General features: G+C 41.3%; 1 protein-coding gene across 2 annotated transcripts in view; it reads left to right on the top strand.

The window, feature by feature from the left end:
- Window positions 1-17,051, top strand: part of trip11 (thyroid hormone receptor interactor 11) — a 78,442-nt gene extending 61,391 nt beyond the window's left edge. For both annotated transcript variants that reach the window (XM_078406864.1, XM_078406865.1), the window contains exons 16-20: window positions 4,803-4,884; window positions 5,673-5,787; window positions 8,297-8,422; window positions 9,512-9,659; window positions 12,370-17,051. In XM_078406864.1, the coding sequence (XP_078262990.1) occupies window positions 4,803-4,884; window positions 5,673-5,787; window positions 8,297-8,422; window positions 9,512-9,659; window positions 12,370-12,590 (692 nt within the window). In that variant the 3' untranslated portion in view covers window positions 12,591-17,051. The remainder of the gene's footprint in view (window positions 1-4,802; window positions 4,885-5,672; window positions 5,788-8,296; window positions 8,423-9,511; window positions 9,660-12,369) is intronic.
- Window positions 17,052-18,629: the final 1,578 nt, after the last annotated feature.

Raw genomic sequence — 18,629 nt, forward strand, 5'->3', positions numbered from 1 at the left:
GCCATAGCTGCTATGAACCGGTCCTGCTGAGCCGGATGGTCACAACGCATAGATCAACTTGCACTTTACCCTGTCTAAAACTGTTACATTTGTTTCGTTGGGTTGCTGTTGTCTAAATTACTTAAATTGTTGCATCGTATGGGAGGCGCATTCCCAATCTCGTTGTACCCCTGGGTACAATGACAATAAAGATATATTGTATTGTATTGTATTGTATTCAGCCCTTTGGTTCTTTGCGAAGCAATAGAAGAAAGCATTTGCCCCTTCCCATGTTCTCGGAGAAATCTGAAAAACACATGCAGCAGCCTGTGCATACATAAAAAGCAATGTGGAAAAGCATCCCAAGCCATTTTTAACTTGCGCTAATCAGAGCGTGTTCGATTTAGAGGAAAGTATAAAACTTATAGGCAGATGTGTGAATGGATCGTAATTTCAGCTGTTCTTCCAACAATCGTGGTGCAGTTGCCAGACATTTTTTCGGAGGATTATGTTTAGATGGAGTCTGTGGTGCAACAAATTGTTGCATGGTCCAAGGAAGAAATAAACTTCACTGTGCAAACAAATTGGTCCAGTGCTTTGTTTCCTTTGCACCCACTACAACACAAAGAATCGTCAATCACAGCTTGCCGCATGGAAAATTGCACTTGTATGTTTGCATTAAAGTATGGAATTGTTTGAATACTGCCAACAAATCTGCCATGTTGCAACCTATCTATTATCATACATCTGTGAGCATTCCCACTCCGAGCATATAGTTTTAAATGAAATTGGGGATTTGTCATGCAAGTTGATCTATTCCAATATTTTGGATTGCTCCTTCCACTTAATTGGAGCATTTCTAACCAGTGTGTTATGGTGTAGATTTCCCATGTAAGCATAGTGTTGGGAGTAGTGTGTTCTATAGTTGAAATATTTATTATAATACGTGCATGCGGTCAATATGGTTCATTTTTAGTTGTATTTACAGTGATTCATGGAACCAGCACTATTGATCATTAAAACATATCCTTCCTCCAAAGGACATGTTCATGTTGCAGGAAGGAACTCCAGATACTGGTTTAAACCGAAGATAGACACAAAATGCTGGAGTAACTCAGCGGGACAGGCAGCATCTCTGGATAGAAGGAATGGGTGACGTTTTGGGTCGAGATCCTTCTTCATCCTGAAGAAGGGTCTCAACCGGAAACGTCACCCATTCAGTGATTTATTTCAGCATTTTGTGTCTATCTTCGGCATATTCGTGTGCTCTACTGTGAAAACATCATTAACCACTACATTTTAAATGTGGTCACCCAAAAATGTTTGCCTCATATTTTAAAAATAATGAGGATGCCTTATTCATAAATGATACCTCTGCATAACAATTGATAGGCAAGTGGTTGACCTTTAAGGTTTTGGCAAATGCTCCTAAATGAAATGATGTGACAGATCATGGGTATCTTGAGGGGAAAAAAGGCATTCCAGTTGGTTTAATAATGTTATCAAAATAAGATGCATCTAAGTGTCATGTATATCAAATGACATAAAGGCATTGGTCCATTTTCTTAACAGCAGGAACATTGAGGTTAACTAATTAAATATCTTCACAGTGTTAAAATGCAGATTTTTCGTATGTTGTGGCTTGGTTTGTTAATCAAAATTGTTGAGCTGCTTGCTTCATTCTTCTTTAGATCAAAAGCCAAGGCATTCTGTAATGCCTTTGGCTATTCAGTGGTAAAATATTAGTTGTAGCATAATCCAGAAAAGTGTTGAGGGAATTGGGGCAGAGAGAGAGAAGTAAAAAATCTCACGGTGAATATGAACTTCAAAATGCTGTTTTAGTACATGTTTACCAAGGTTTATACTACTCTAAAAAGACTACAAAACGAAACCTTATGGACATGCACAAAAAATGATAGCACTTCCTGCTTCACCCCTTTTGAGGCTGGTATGCATTTTTGGTGCATCACAGGTAGGAACTTTTCTGTATTGTCCCCAGTTTCGTGTGTAACACACTCAGTTTGAACGTCACATCAAATTTCACATTTTCCCTTTATCCAAAAATAACTTTAAAAATATGGAAGGAATTAATTTTGATAAGGAGAAATATTAGATTTCCCTGCTGTATGGAAGGCGTCTATTTTGGACCATCGTCAGTGTTGGCTGACAGACCAATCTCAAACCCCCACTAACTCAGGAGAGATCAACTAGCTAAGACTATACTCTCAAGTTTAGAAGAATGAGAGATGGTATTTTTGAAGCAGACAGATTTCTTGTGGGACTTTTCATGGTAGGTGGTTTTCTCTGCCAAGGGTGCTCGGAACTAGGGAATCAATTTATTAACATACCGAGTTGCTCAGTCAGGGTAAAGATGAGAAGGAATTCCTTCATTCAGGGTGGTGAATCGTTGGCATTCTCTACTGACGTGCACTTGGAGGCTCTCAAGAGGGAAATTGATAGATTTTTAAATAAGAAGGTGATTGAAAGAAATGATACGGGAAAGTAAAAGATCAACTATGATCTTATGTTATGGCACAGGGGCCAAGTGACCTAATTCAGCGTATATCTTCTGTTCTTATTTCACAAGTGAAGTATTTGCATCTAGTTCTGGAAATATGTAGAGATCTTGAAGATGTACTAAAATAATTCCTAGAATGTGGACTTTAATTTGGCAGATAGGCGAAAGAAGATGATGTTCTCCTTGAAAAGGGGAATATTGTGAGAGGATCTGATAGACGTATTAAAAATCATGAAAGATTTACGCAATGCAGATAGAGACAAGCACTTCCCATTAGTGGTCAAGAGATGACAGATTGATTGGCAAAATAAGCAATAGTGACACGAAGAAATCACTTAAAATAATGGGTGGGTTGGGCTTAGAATTCTTTGCCAAGGATGATAGAGATGAGATGCTCCACTTTAATTTAACTTGGCATTGGGTCTTAATTCAGATTTTCTTGTTGATTCTCAGCATGATCCGATCCTAAGAAGATTCCTGTGCGATCACTATTGCTGGTGCAACATAACATTGTTTCTAATTTGACCTTTTTACAAAGTTATCATCATAAATGCAACGTATGCTTTCGATATAAATTGATGTCATTTTTTTTCCTTATCAGAATTAATTCCTTCCAGATTTTTAATTTTCTTCGGTTGTTGGGAAAATGTGAAACTTATTGAAAGCATTTTAAAGAATTTGTAGCTATATATTTTTGAGCACTGAGATCACTCTTTTATTTCTGTAAGATGGAAGGTGCTGCAAAACGATTCCAGGTTTTAATCTTTTGAACTACGAAGATGGTTTAGAAAATTAAATCTGTTGCCAGACAGGTGGAATGAGGGTTTGAGTAAAAGCTTAAACAATATGCTTTACTATTCAATTTGTTTTTGTGCTGGTGCCATACATAGCACTCTACATGGGGTGCTGATTGATTTTATAGGTCTTGGGTCCCATAGTCTGACTACCTAAAGTATGTACTCGCCAACACCTTTAAAAAATTTAAAAAAACACGCACACAGCCTGTGCTGGGAACCCAGTGCAAATCCCTGTCCTTTTCCAGTCCTCCTGAAGGAATGCAAACTTAATCACATTGTCCCATGACCCAATGGCAGAGATTGAGGCGATGTGCGGAGATTGTCTGTGAGGGCTGGCGTTGGTTGGGTCAGTGTATGCAGTGCAGCTGCTCAGCACTGAGATCCGGGCCTCGGGGCTACACCCTGACCAGACCATCACTCGAAGTCGATAGAGGCTGCGGTACCCCCTTCTTTGACTGTGTACACAGCTCTCCCTCAGCTTGGAGATTGCTGTGGTTACGAACTCAACAGCCAGCTTAATGTGTAAGAAAATAACTGCAGATGCTGGTACAAATCGAAGGTATTTATTTCACAAAATGCTGGAGTAACTCAGCAGGTCAGGCAGCATCTCAGGAGAGAAGGAATGGGTGATGTTTTGGGTCGAGACCCTTCTTCAGACTGATTAATGTGATGAGAGAGACCTGGATCAAAGCCTTCTGTCCAACCACTGCTGGTTCTCGGTCATACATATAAGTCAAGTCGACTTTGTTGTCATGCACAAGTATGGCGTGGTACAGGTGCAGCGAAATCACGCCCACGCACATTGTGCCATGTAGGCCAGGGTGCTCTCCTCAGCCTTGTATCTCGGCACAGAGCAGCACCAGCCCTTAAAGCCATTGCATATAGTCTCAGATGCTCAGTCCATACTGAGCCATATGGCGATGAGATAATTTAAATCGTTTTGTTACGAAGTGTTAGTGAGGACTGAGCACTGGAGGACTGAGTCCTCAACCAGGTTTTCGACGCAGCTGCGGAAGGATGACCAGTCTCACACCAGGTTCCTGGTAAAGCACTGCTGGCCGTAACATATTCTTTGTGTAACATGCGATAATGACAACTTTTACAGCTGATTCAATCAACACTCTTGTTTCAGGCTCCATATGCTGTGCACTACGCCTGTGTATAGTTATGCTGTTTATATTGTGTTCGTTGATGTTGCAGCATAGAAATGAAATAGAGAACCACTCGTACCCAAAACTTCAATCTTTCCCTTTCCTATCCAATTGTGAATGTAACATATCCAAGTTGTTTTGACAATGTCATCTTGAATAGTATGTCGTTCTAACAGTGAACTTGTCTTCAGCCACCTTTTGACTTTAGCTTCTGATCCTAATTGGTTGAAGTTCAACAATTCCCTGAACGTAGTGTGAACAGTACTGTTTTCTCAGATTCAGAATTTTCTGCCTGTCCATTTTGAGTGTTTAGGCTACTTTTGGCTCTTTGCTAAATCGTGTCCATTTCTTTTACAGTTGGAGGTCAAAGGGACATGTTGGAAGATGCCCAGAGAAATTTATTGAACCTGGTCAACAACAATGAAGGGAAAATTGATAAGTAAGCAGCATCAGGACTTATTTTCAGAACAGTGACGCATGTTCCAACTTATTACATTAGGGGTCCAGGAGAAGCAGCATTGGTAAAGAGCAATATCGGGTGCAATAAATGGCTGTAATCGTCACTGCTAGACGACAGTGATAGGAAAACTACCAAAATGCAAGTCACACTCCAAATCACGCTTTCTTAATTTGGGATATCTCATACTTTCTTAATCTCTGGGCTAAATTACTGAAATTCTTTATTGCCAATGTTGTGGGTGAATGCTCACTCTTCGGACTGCATCAATTCAAAGGGGTAGCTCACCTTCACCTGCTCAAAGGCAAAAAAAAAAAGACACAATGTGCTGGGGTAACTCAGCGGGTCAGGCAACATCTCTGAAGAACATGGATAGGTGACGTTTCAGGTTGGGGCCATTTAGTCTGAAGGTGTAGTTCTTCAAGGTGTCTCCAATGTAAGCAACAAAGGGATGTTACAAGGATATTAGAATTGCATGGAAGTCCATTTTGTCCACACAGAAGTTAATTCTTTATTTGTTGAGGTGTCCTTAAACAAATGAATGCATTGACTTAAGCACATGTGCTTATATGAAAAAAAGATCACTTTTAGGACAACTTAAATCTTTCCCTAATTTAAACCAGTTCAATACCTTGGCAGATTTTATTTAAATTACAATTGCACCATGCACATAAAGCAAAATCAATGCTAGTTTGCTTGCCAACCAGACCAGATGCAGATCTGTCCTTTACAGTGTTTACGTCGTTAACTATTTGTTCTTTCTTTCCAAGGGTTTTGATGAGAAATTTGTTTGTGGGCTACTTCCACACTCCGAAAAACAAGCGCAATGAAGCAATGCGACTGATGGGAAGTGTTCTGGGATTAAAGAGAGAAGAGATTAGTCAGGTATGTATCTAGTGTGGTTGATGAATGATGATGATGTAGTTGTGGAGTAGTCATTAAGATACCAGACTGTAACTATGACTCCTGGACTAACAATTGAGAGCCATAAGTTAAAATCTTGCATTCATAAGTGATACAGGCCGAATTAGGCCATCTGGCCCAAAAAGTCTACTACGCCATTCGGTCATGGCTGACCTATCTCTCCCTCCTAACCCCATTCCCCTGCCCTCTCCCCATAACCCCTGACACCAATACTAAATAAGAAATAATCATTCTCTGCCGTAAAAATATCCATTGACTTGGCCTCCACAGCCTTCTGTGGCAATGAATTCCACAGATTCATCACCCTCTGACTAAAGAAATTCCTCCTCATCTACTTCCTAAAGGAACTTCCTTTAATTCTGAGGCTAGGACCTTTGGTCCTCGACTCTCCCACTAGTGGAAACATCCTCTCCACATCCACTCTATCCAGGCCTTTCATTATTCGGTAAGTTTCAATGCGGTCCTTCTAAACTCAGGCAAGTACTGTATCATGTACTGTATCTACATTGACTCGTATCTTAACTTTACTAATGTATTATGGCACTGAGGCCTTTTCTGCACTACACAAGACAAGGGGAGCAGATGATACACACAAAAAGCTGGAGAAACTCAGCGGGACAGGTGGCATCTCTGGAGAGAAGGAATGGGTGACATTTCGGGTCGAGACCCTTCTTCTGACTGGTTAGGGATAAGAGAAACGAGAGATATAGACAATAATGTGGAGAGATAAAGAACAATGAATAAAAGATATGCAAAAAAGTAACGATGATAAAGGAAACAGGCCATTTTTAGCTGTGTGTAGGGTAAAAACATGAAGCTAGTGTGACTTGGGTGGGGGATGGATAGAGGGAGAGGGAATGCTGGGGCTATCTGAAGTGGGAGAAATTAATATTCATACCACTGGGCTGTAAGCTGCCCAAGTGAAATATGAGACGGTGTTCCTCCAATTTGCATTTAGCCTCACTCTGACAATGGAGGAGACCTAGGACAAAAAGGTCTGTGTAGGTAGACACGAAAAGCTGGAGTGACTCAGTGGGACAGGCAACATCTCTGGAGAGAAGGAATGGGTGACGTGGTCTATGTAGGAATGGGAAGGAGAATTAAAGTATCCGGCAACCGGGAGATCAGGTACGTTAAGGCAAGCTGAGCAAAGGTGTTCCATGAAACGATCGCCCAGTCTACGTTTTGTAGATGATGACTTTAAACTGCCCTCTGAAATAGACTAGCAGGCTCTTCAGTTATATTGTAAGCACGCTGGAGTTGCTTTTTTATTATGAATGAGTGTGCAGACCTCCCAACCCTTCCGAATTTGGCAGAAAGTTTTCGCTTATTTCATTTCCGACATTCCGATTTCACCTCACATTTTTCCGCAAAACACATGCTCTGCCGCCGGTCTCGCCCCGCCACTGGTCTCGCCTCGCCGCTCGCCCCGCTTCGCCGCTAGTCTCGCCTCACCTTGCCGCTCGCCCGGCCTCGCCTTGTCGCTGGCCCAGCTTCGCCTCGCCTCTCGCGTGAGGCCCATTGATGTTGAGAGTGGATGGGGGGGTGGGTGTTAGGGTGTGGGGGAGTGGGGCAGTGGAGTTGGAGGAGATAGTGGGGGTTGGAGGAAGGGAAGGGGAGAGTGGGGGTGGGAGGGGGCTGGGGGAGTGGATTTGGGGTGAAAGGGAGGGGTGGGGTGGGGGGGGGGGGGGGGCGGTGGTGGGGGGACATGGACCATTGTGATTTGCTGTTGACCACTGGAGCAAATATGTCTTCAATTAAATTAGGTATGTGCAGTTTTTTAAATGAAACTCTTTCTTCATAACTTAGTCATACATTTTATGACCATTGTTCTTTTATTCAATACCAAGAGAATTGGGATGTGTAAGGAAAAAGCAAAATGGAAAAAACAAAACAAAACAATTTTTTCTTTGTTGTAAAAAGTATTTCTGTTCAATAACCTTTCTATAATAGTAGATGGCCTGACTCATGATAGGCCTGACATTGTACATGTAGTCCAAGAACTACAGACAGTTGGAAATAATAGTAGTTTTTCACACGTGAATGTTGCGCAACGCATACGCGGATTTTGCGTGCATACTTTTTTTTTGCTGAAAAGTTGCATTACGCGCCATATTATGAATTTTGATGTAAAATTATGAATTTTGGACATCAAAATTCTGAATTTGTAAAATCAAATGTTGGGAGGTCTGAGTGTGGGACATAATCTAGTCTTAGTTTGGCATTAAAAGTACGATGCTCTTTGAGCACATTCCGAGCTGTTGAATGTTGAACCTGACATCTTGTGGAGCTAAAGGCTGTGCATCTCATTTTCGCTGTCAAGCAGGAGCCAATTCCTGAATACTTCTTAAGACAAATGTAACGAAGGAATGGCGAGCCTTTACATTAAACTGCAGGAAAAAAACTGATTGCATTTCTCTCGGTCATCTGTGATAATATATCGCTCATTACATTAAATTTATTTTACTAGCTCTTGGATAGTGAACATCGTGGCGTTACTGGATGGATGACCAGTTGGCTTGGTAACAGAACTAGTGGAACCCAAAGTGTACCTAATACCCCACAAAGGCCAAATCAGCAGACAGTCCTCAACAATGTAAGTGCAACACTATTCATAAATTCTTATATATTTATGGTTTTAAAACAATAACAGATGTTTCAGGGTGATGCAAGCATCTGCAAATGCTTGAATCTTGAGAAAAGCACAAAGTGTTGGTGGAACTCTGAGGGGCCAGGCAGCATTAGGGTTCGGGTTAGTTAAACATATGCCCAGTTGTCCCAATCTGTTGCCTTAGATCAGTTGTGCCAATCCAGGAATCTGGTGAACAGCATGTCTCTTTCAGCTGTTGTAGGAGAGCTGTTTTCAAAATGGTTACCCAATGATTTATTTTCTGATGTTCCTTAATAAAATTGAGGTATCATCCTTAGCTCAGAGGTGACTCTGAGCCCAGGTTTTATGGATTCAAGTCTCTGTCTAAATAGCTGAGCATTGAAGCACAGGGAGAAAGTGTAAACTCCCCATCCGCAGCACCCACGGTTAGGATCAAACCCGGATTCCTGGCACTGCGAGGCAAAGGCTCCACCAGGTGCACCACTGTAGAATTTTGGATGCACATGCTTACTCAAATTTCACTGTACCTTAATTGGTACACGTGACAATTAACTTGAATCTTACAATGAAACTTATCTCGTATTCTGACAGAGTGCTGTCTGTACAGAGTTTGTACGTTCTCCCCGTGACCATGTGGGTTTTCTCTGGGAGCTCCGGTTTCCTTCCACATTCCAAAAACGTACAGGTTTGTTGGTTAATTGGCTTTGGTTAAAAAAAAATTATAAGTTGTTCCCAGTGTGTAGGATAGTGCTTGTGTATAGGGATCGCTGGTCGGCACGGTCTCGGTGGGCCGAAGGGCATGATTCCGTGCTGTAGCTCTACACTAAACTGAGATGAAGTGAAATCATATTGAACTAGATGGTTCTGAGGTAGAGCGAATACCCAGGCATAGCATTATAAATGGTTTCCTTCTGATCCTAAATCACTTCTCTGATTTGATCCCCTATTTGTGTTGCTAATTTTGACATGTACAAACATTAATTCATTCAGATCGACCGGGGTGTGAATTATTTGTGGTTTTGTATTGATGAAATGAATTATCATACCAAGGACTTTATGATTTTTGTCTTGCAGTCTTTCTCGGAAATGTTTGTGAAGTTCCTGGAAATAGAATCCCGACCTTCCCTTCCACCACCAAAGCTTCCAGTTTATGATATCCACCCCCTTGGACATTCACCTGCAGCTGGCCAGCAAGCGAGTCGCTTTCCTGCTCAAACATCTGGTACAGACGTTTATAATTTACTTTATGTATTTCTTCTGCATTTAATTATAAGTACAGATTTGCAACTCACTCTGAAAGTCGTGACACTGGTTAATAACACTGGTTGGTGGCATGGCGATGCAGTGGTAAAGTTGTTGCCTTTCAGCGCCAGAACCAGGTTCGATCCTGACTGCTGATTTAGATTTTAGATTTATAGTTATAGCGCGGAAACAGGCACTTCGGCCCACCGAGTCAGCGCCGCCCAGCGATCCCCGCACATTAACACTATCCTACACACACACACTAGGGACAATTTTTACATTTACCCAGTCAATTAACCTACATACCTGTACGTCTTTGGAGTGTGGGAGGAAACCGAAGATCTCGGAGAAAACCCACGCAGGTCACGGGGAGAACGTACAAACTCCGTACAGACGGCGCCCGTAGTCAGGATCGAACCTGAGTCCCCGGCGCTGCATTCGCTGTAAGGCAGCAACTCTACCGCTGCGCCACCGTGCCGCCCTGATGGTGTCTATACGGAGTTTGTACGTTCTCCCCGTGGCCCGCATGGGTTTTCTTCAAAGGCGTACAGGTTTCTAGGCTAATTGGCTTGGTATAATTATAAATTGTCCCTCGTGTGTGTCGGATAGTGTAAGTGTGCGGGGATCGCTAGTCGGTGTGGACAGTGGGCCGAAGGGCCTGTTTCCATGCAGTATCTATAGACAACTAAAATAAAGCCATATTTTGTTAAACCAAACATTTGGATTTATTTCTGGAAGGATAGAATTAAAAACCAGCGATGTTACACAAACCTTAGTTCAAACATACTAAGTGCCTTGCATTTCTTTAATGAAAATGATGCAGAGGCACTGGAGAAAGGCAATTTACCAGTAGGAAGCCTTTCAATCATGTATAAACAAAGTGTTTCCTCCCGTGGAAGAGACCAAAACTAACAGCCATAGTTTTGAATACATGCAGTAGAGAGTTTGGGAGAATCTTAATTTCACAAAGCCATGGTAACAACTTCGAACTTGCTACCACAAGAGGTAGATGAGCTCAATCGCATAGAGGCATCATAAGCTGCTTTGATGTGATAGAAAATTGAGAGGAAGCTTGGAGATATATTACGAGCTGGTCTGAATGACCTATTTCTGTGCTGTAAAGACCACAGAATATAGAACTAATTGTGAAGGAAAACAATTGTGTAGGTGGGGCAGCGGTAGAGTTGCTGCCTTACAGCCCTTGCAGCGCCAGAGACCCAGGTTCGATCCCGACCACTGGTGCCGTCTGTGCGGTGTTTGTACATTCTCCCTGTGACCTGCATAGGGTTTTCTCCGAGATCTTTGGTTTCCTCCCACACTCCAAAGATGTCCAGGTTTGTAGGTTAATTGGCTTGGTAAATGTAAAAATTGTCCCTAGTGTGTGTAGGATAGCATTAATGCGCAGGGATTGCTGGTCGGAGTGGACCTGCTGGTCTGAAGGGCCTGTTTCTGCGCTGTATCTCTAAACTAAACTAAAATTACAAGTAGAAAATGTTAGTTTAAGGGTTCAAAATGTAGTAAATGCTGGAGAGTGACAGTGCTGGTACAAAAACACAGGAGGTTAACATGCAGGTACATCCACCAATTAGTAAGGTGTCGACCTTTATTCTAAGGTTCTTTGAGTACCAGTGAATGATATCAACTGATTAGAACCGAAGGGGCTTATATTCACAGGAATTTAGAAGGATGAGAGGGAATCGTATAGAAACATATAAAATTCTTAAGGGATTGGACAGGCTAGATAGATGCAGGAAAAATTGCCCCCATGTTGGGGGAAGTCCAGAACCAGGGGGTCAACGTTTAAAGAGTATGGGGCAGGCCATTTCGGACTGAGATGAGGAAAAACTTTTTCACCCAGAGAGTTGTGAATCTGTGGAATTCTCTGCAGCGGTAGCGCAGCGGTAGAGTTGCTGCTTTACAGCGAATGCAGCGCCGGAGACTCAGGTTCGATCCTGACTACGGGCGCTGCACTGTAAGGAGTTTGTACGTTCTCCCCGTGACCTGCGTGGGTTTTCTCCGAGATCTTCGGTTTCCTCCCACACTCCAAAGACGTACAGGTATGTAGGTTAATTGGCTGGGTAAATGTAAAAATTGTCCCTAGTGGGTGTAGGATAGTGTTAATGTACGGGGATCGCTGGGCGGCACGGACTTGGTGGGCCGAAAAGGCCTGTTTCCGGCTGTATATATGTATGATATGATAGAAGGCAGTGGAGACCAATTCACTGGATGTATTCAAGAGAGAGTTGGATATAGCTCTTAGGGCTAACAGAATCTAGGGATATGGGGAGAAAGCAGGAGCAGGGTACTGATTCTGGATGTTCAGCTATGATCATATTGAATGGTGGTGCTGGCACAAAGGGCCAAATGGCCTACTCCTGCACCTATTTTCTATGTTTCTAAAGCTATTTGAATGTTTCATTCCTAAGTGGAAAGCTTTGATACCAGCTCCAGCTACGTGTAACCCACTTTGCCTTCCTTGCCAGTCTGCAAGTTGTATTGGCAAAAGTTGTGATACCTTTAAGTCAATGGTTTAATGTTATTTTAAGTGGTTGAAAATGGACAATGTAGCGCACTTCACGTTATTTCACTCGGACAAAATAGATGTAAATTGACATTTTTATGAAACATTTCTGCGTTTAGTATATGATTTCACTGATATCATGAATCATGCTACTAATTTTAATTTGCAGGCGCATCTGGAACAGGTCCACTGAAGAAACCCGAGTCCAGTCCTTTCTTGGCTCCACGATCTGCTGCTGTGCCTCTCATTACCTCGGCAGCTGCCAGTTCCGCTGGGTCTCCGCATCTCCTCATGAAACCAATCTCCAGCGCCCTCCCCACTTTCACACCTCTACCAGTGTCATCAGACTCCAGTGCCGGGACTGTACTTAAAGATCTCCTCAAGCAATAAAAAAAAACGGAGCTAATCCACTAAAGCACTTTAAAGTGAAAATTACACTACAGACTACTCAAGCACGGAGGGATCTTGTACAGTGCGCATAAAGCTCCCCGAGATGTACTTGCATATCGTAAATGTGCAGCTTTCAGCTAAGCCTGCGAAGGTTGCAAGAATGTCAGCCCCAAATTGATTTGGGGAGCGATTGGCCCAACGAGTAAGGAATAAGTTTCCCCCCTTTCCAAAAAGCTAGCTATAAATATTTGTTACAAACACGCCAAGGTGTGCTTTGTTGCTGAAAGCAGAAACTGTATATTTGGCACGTAATCGAGCAATTATAGCTCAGAAGGAATTTACAGAGGCACCGAATCTGAGTATTCCTTCAGGATCCTAATGGGCCTTGTGTAATTGCAAACTGTAATGGGTTTTCATAACATCCTTCCATGGGAGGATTAAAGTTAAAACCTCGTCAGTACAGTTCCAAAGAAATAAACTAGCAGTGTTGTGTACTAAAAGCAGACTCTTCCAGACTATTTGAAGTCGTACCTGCCATGGCATAAATATGTTTATTTTTTCACACTGCCTTTAACTGCATATCTGAAGTAGCTTTAGTGGTGGGCAAGATTTGCTGTAGTTCATGTATCCTGAGCATTGAGAAGAAATTGAAAATGTTTTCCCTGCCTCTTCCCTCCACTGTGAGGAATCAAGATCGTATTGTGCTGAAACTTCCTAAAATTAAGATGAATGGCTGCTGTAGAGGCCAAACCAGATTATCAATGAAAACATTCTTTTATTTTTGTTTGAAAAGCAATCCCTGTTATAAATGAATGCCATGTAAAATAATTGAATGTCACAGTTGTGAAGACAGGCCTTGCAACCAGTTTGCATTCTTTATTTTACATTATAACCTATCCGGAACCTGATTGCAGGCTTCTGGTTTGAAGCTTGAAATTAATGTACTCTCAATGGCTGAATCCTCTCACCCATTCACTGTGTGATGAGTGATTTTTCTCTAGGCCCAAAGCAAATGCCTCAGAGGAACAGCAGACTTTCATTTGCATTCCAGGGGTACAGGAAATATCACTGAAAATTGAAATAAATTAATTCTCCCAAACACCTCATCTGCACAGTAACACTCACCAGTTACTTCAGTCACACCTTAATGTATTTAATGTTGGTTAGTGCCAAGGGGTGTATAATTTGTGTGTAGAAGGCAGTGGTTTGGCAGTTTGATGATCTACCAGATTTTGTATTATAATTCTGTTGGTATAATTTATGCAATTCTGGGTTCTGGGCTTTTGAATTGTTGCAGGTCTTTCTGTAAAATTATTCTAATTACAGCTCACTGTATCAGTGAGAGAGAAACAAGTTAACAATCTGCACCATTGTTCTTTGTATAAATTGTTGGTCTTTTCTGTCCTTGACTTGTTTTTCATCTGAGGCGTCTACAGATTTATAAGGTACAGCATTTTTAAGCTCTAAATTATCCATAGCTGATTTGGTATATTGGCTATTATTGTACAATATTATGGTTTGCTAAAAGAATGACGTTCTTCGATGCATTAAAATCCATTATTGTAAGCTGTTAATATCCAGCAAAGTTGTTCAGGTTCATTATTACGAGGTGGAGGTTTATATTCATCACAAAATATCAAAAAATGTAACTTAATCTTCTGCATTGGCACTGGGTTATTGGAATCAAATGAGCAGAGATGATTGTAGCCAGCTGATAATAGTCACATACCCCCTTGGCAAATGATCAAGGATGCATTTTTTCTTCTTCAGTTGTTCAAACTTAGCAGTAAGTTCAAGTTGAGCCTCTCTGTTCAAGTTCAAGTTAAGCAGTTTTGTCCCCATTAAGATTTTTCACCTTTCTTTTGCTGAAATGGGATGACTTGTTTAATGGCACTGTGTGCAACTCACTGTCACTTCACTCAAATGACTTGTTTAACACAATTAAACACAGTGATTAGGAAGTTACTTGTGCCTCTTAAAGCAGTCCACGCATTCCATCGGAAGTGAGAATCCTGGCTGGATTTTTGTAGAACCAAACTTGCAAGCAATAAATGTCGTTACACCTCATTAAAAAATTAAACATTACAACTTACCTTACAAGTTATAAGTCAAACTTTGGAAAAAAATGCAAAGTTTTGAAAATCGTTATTCAAAAGCTGTGTGGGTTTTCTCCGAGATCCTCGGTTTCCTCCCACACTCCAATGACGGACAGGCTTGTAGGTTAATTGGCTTGGTTATAAATGTAAAATTGACCCTAGTGCGTGTCGGGTAGTGTTAATGTGCGGGGATTGCTGGTTGGTGCGGACTCGGCGGGCCGAAGGGCCTGCTTCCACGCTACAATTGTCAAGGTGCCAAGAAAGACAAAGGTGATGAGACTTTTTTAGAACCCCCTCTGTATGTTGATAACCGACGATAATAATCTGACTTCTTTAAATGGAATATTTAGGTTAGGAGGCCCACTCCAACTGTTGAGCAGATTGTGTAGGAAGGAACTGCTGATGCTGATTTAAACCGAAAATAGACGCAAAAAGCTAGAGTAATTCAGCGGGCCGGCGAGCATCTATGGAGAAAAGGAATAGGTGACATTTCAGGTCGAGACCTTCCTTCAATTTAAGAGGGGAAAGGGAAACAAGAGATATATAGAACAAATTAATTAAAGATATGCAAAAAAGTAATAATCAGGCAGATGCTGATATGGTCATGTGATAGGAGTAGAATTAGGCCATTCGGCCCATCAAGTCTACTCCGCCATTCAATCATGGCTGATCTATCTCTCCCTCCTAACCCCATTCTCTTGCCTTCTCCCCATAACCTCTGTCACCTGTACTAATCATTGGTCATGTTGGTCCATAATATTGGTTGGGTCAGGAGTAAATGACCAAGCGAACCACTTGCTATTTTGTGCACTTGTCTGAAGTACTTTGCTGCAATGATGGGGAGGGTGAAAACATGGAAGTCATTTTAACTGCTCACCTGGTGAAGGGAGTGATTTAAGCGGTCAAAATTCAACTTCTGTGTGTTGATCTGAAACCTTCCTAGTAGTTACATAATCAAGACAAAACTTGCTCATATTTGACCAAATCCAGCTGAATAACTGCTATTTGCCAACAAAATGTTAATTGCCATTTTTGGTCCTTGATTTGTTTGCTTTACTTTTTGCACCGTGTTTCTTACAGAATTGAAGTGAAAATGGTAATTTAACTGTTTTGTTAAAAAAAAAGAAATTTGAAGGACATCAAACATTTTGAATCATAATATTTCTCATTCAACATATCCAAGAATATTGCAATGATTGAATTCCACCTTGCTTGCTGATAGTTTTGCAGATATGATAGAGGTTTATATGATAGAGGTGCATTGTTGGACAGTTGTTGTTTTTTTAAAGAGTTTATAAATTTATATTTTACCACAGGACATATATCAAACTTGTTGCAGCTGTTTATTAACCATTTTGAAGATGATAATCTGTTGATTCCATTAGCTCTTTCTCACAGGAATATTTTTGCTTCAATTCAAATTAAACTAAGCTAAAGCTAAGCTGGTATGACGTGAGGATCAGCATAGTAATGATGGCCAACAAGCTCCCGTAATGCTATTAAGCAGTACAAAAGTAAATATGCCTGACTTTACTAAATCTTGCCTGCTCAGAAGGACTTCCGTTTCAGTATGTCTTCTAGAACTTGAAGGAGATAGAAACCATCCAGTAGGATCTAATCACTTCCAAGGCTGGGTTAAAATTGACACGGAGGGCTTTGGTTTGTGTTGTGTAAGGGCAATGTTTTCTACTTGTAGGAGGTAACTGGAGTTGCTGGTCCACACCGAAGATAGACACAAAATGCTTGGAGTAACTCAGCTTCTTCAGAAGGATCTCGACCCAAAACATCACCCATTCCTTCTCTCCAGAAATGCTGCCTGTCCTGCTGAGTTACTCCAGCATTTTGTGCAATGTTTTGTCATATCTGCAATGTTTTCTATGCTCCCTCAGCTGACAAAATACCACAAATGATTTTCAATATCAATTTGTTTTTGCATTTCTAACTTTTTAAACATATGCAAGCTCTCATATTTTGACAAGACTAAAGTTGATTACTTTATCAGGACTTGAACCATATTATCAGATTTGTTCTTGCAATTAAGACATATTACCTTTATAGGTTTATCAGGTAGCATTGATAGCAATACGAAATGAATCACATGTATTGAAATATCTTCAAGTGCTATCAGTATGTTAATCACATTGATTAATTAGAAGTCATCTTTTAGTGCTAACATGGCCATTGCTAAATATTGGCATAGCGTAAAATGTGTAAAATAATTTTTTTAATGAAAGTTCATAAACGTTAACAACCTCTTGGTATATGGTACCATGGGTTGTTTCTGTTGCTAATTCTGCTTTTGTCTTTATGCCTAATTTATTCTAACTGGAATGTGAAACATCCACTGTTGCCTTCTTATGAACAATGGTCAAATGTATTAAATATACATTTCAGCAGTGTTGTGTCATTTTGTCTTTGTCTGCTTTTTCCCCAATATTTTCACAGTATTTCCAAGCTGTGAAAAGTGAGCAAAAGAAACAAGATGCTGGAGGAACGCAGCAGGTCAGTCAGCATCTAAGGGGAAAATGGACAGAGGTCATTTTGGTTCATAAACCATCTTCAGAGTCCTTTCAGAGTGCAGCGGTTATGCATTACTGTGAATCCATTCTGGACAATGGTGGCACTTAACTTTTTTTTGAAGTAGTATTGTGAATTTTTAAAATAAATATGTTTATTTGCCTTTTCTTAAAGGAATTTTGCAGATCCATGCTACGTGAGGTGAGTCATGCAGCATAGAACCAGGCCCTATGGCCCAAATTCCCCACACCGTCCAACATGTCCGATCTACAGTAGTCCCATCTGCCTGCATTCTGCCTATATCCCTCTAATCGCAGTTTAAGAATAAGGGGTAGGCCATTTAGCACGGAGATGAGGAAAAACCTTTTCAGTCAGAGAGTTGTGAATCTGTGGAATTCACTGCCTCAGAAGGCAGTGGGGGGCAATTCTCTGAATGTATTCAAGAGAGAGCTAGATAGAGCTCTTAAGGATAGCGGAGTCAGTGGGCATGGGGAGAATGCAGGAACGGGGTACTGATTGAGAATGATCAGCCATGATCACATTGAATGGCGGTGCTGGCTCAAAGGGCCGAATGGCCTACTCCTGCACCTATTGTCTATTGTCTATAAACCTGTCCTATCCATGTACCTGTCCAAATGTTTCTTAAATGTCGCAATAGTACCTGGCTCAACTACCTCCTTCGGCAGCTCGTTCCATACACCCATTATTCTTTGTGTGGAAAAAGTTACCCCTCAGGTTCCTATTAAATCTTTCCCCCCTCACCTTAAACCTATGTCCTCTGGTTCTCGATTCTCCTTCTCTGGGCAAGAGATTCTGTGCGTCTACCCGATCAATTCCCCTCATGATTTTGTACACCTGTGTTTTTCAACATACTTCGTTTTAAGGCATTCACATAGGCATGAGAGATGAGTTGGCTACGGGTAATTGAGTTTAAAAACTTGCCAGTAGATAAACTTGGACAAACAGTTAAAGAAACATTTCAATCAGTTGCCCATAAAGAAATAAAAACAAAGGTAAAATTGCTCCATTTGTGGCCAATGAGAGATTAAAGAGAGTATATTAAGAGAGGTTTGTAATAAAATTCAAAATAGGAGGGAGGATGGGTAAATTGACCACTACAAAATCGCCCCTGCTGTGTGGTTAACTGATAGATTCTGGGAGGAGGATTGATTGAAAGATAACGTCATGGAAACAGGCCCTTTGGCCCACTGAGTCCATGCTGATCATCGATCACCTGTTCATACTTAGTTCTATGTTATCCCACTTTCTCATCCACTTCCTGCACACACCAGGGGCAATTTAGAAAGGCCAATTACCCAACAAACCTGCATGCGGGAGGAAACCGGAGCACCCGGAGGAAATCCACACAGTCGCAGGGAGGTAGTGCAAACTTCACGCAGACAGCAGCCGAGATCAGGATTGAACC

Source organism: Rhinoraja longicauda, chromosome 10, assembly GCF_053455715.1.
Source record: "Rhinoraja longicauda isolate Sanriku21f chromosome 10, sRhiLon1.1, whole genome shotgun sequence".
Lineage (NCBI taxonomy): Eukaryota > Metazoa > Chordata > Chondrichthyes > Rajiformes > Arhynchobatidae > Rhinoraja > Rhinoraja longicauda.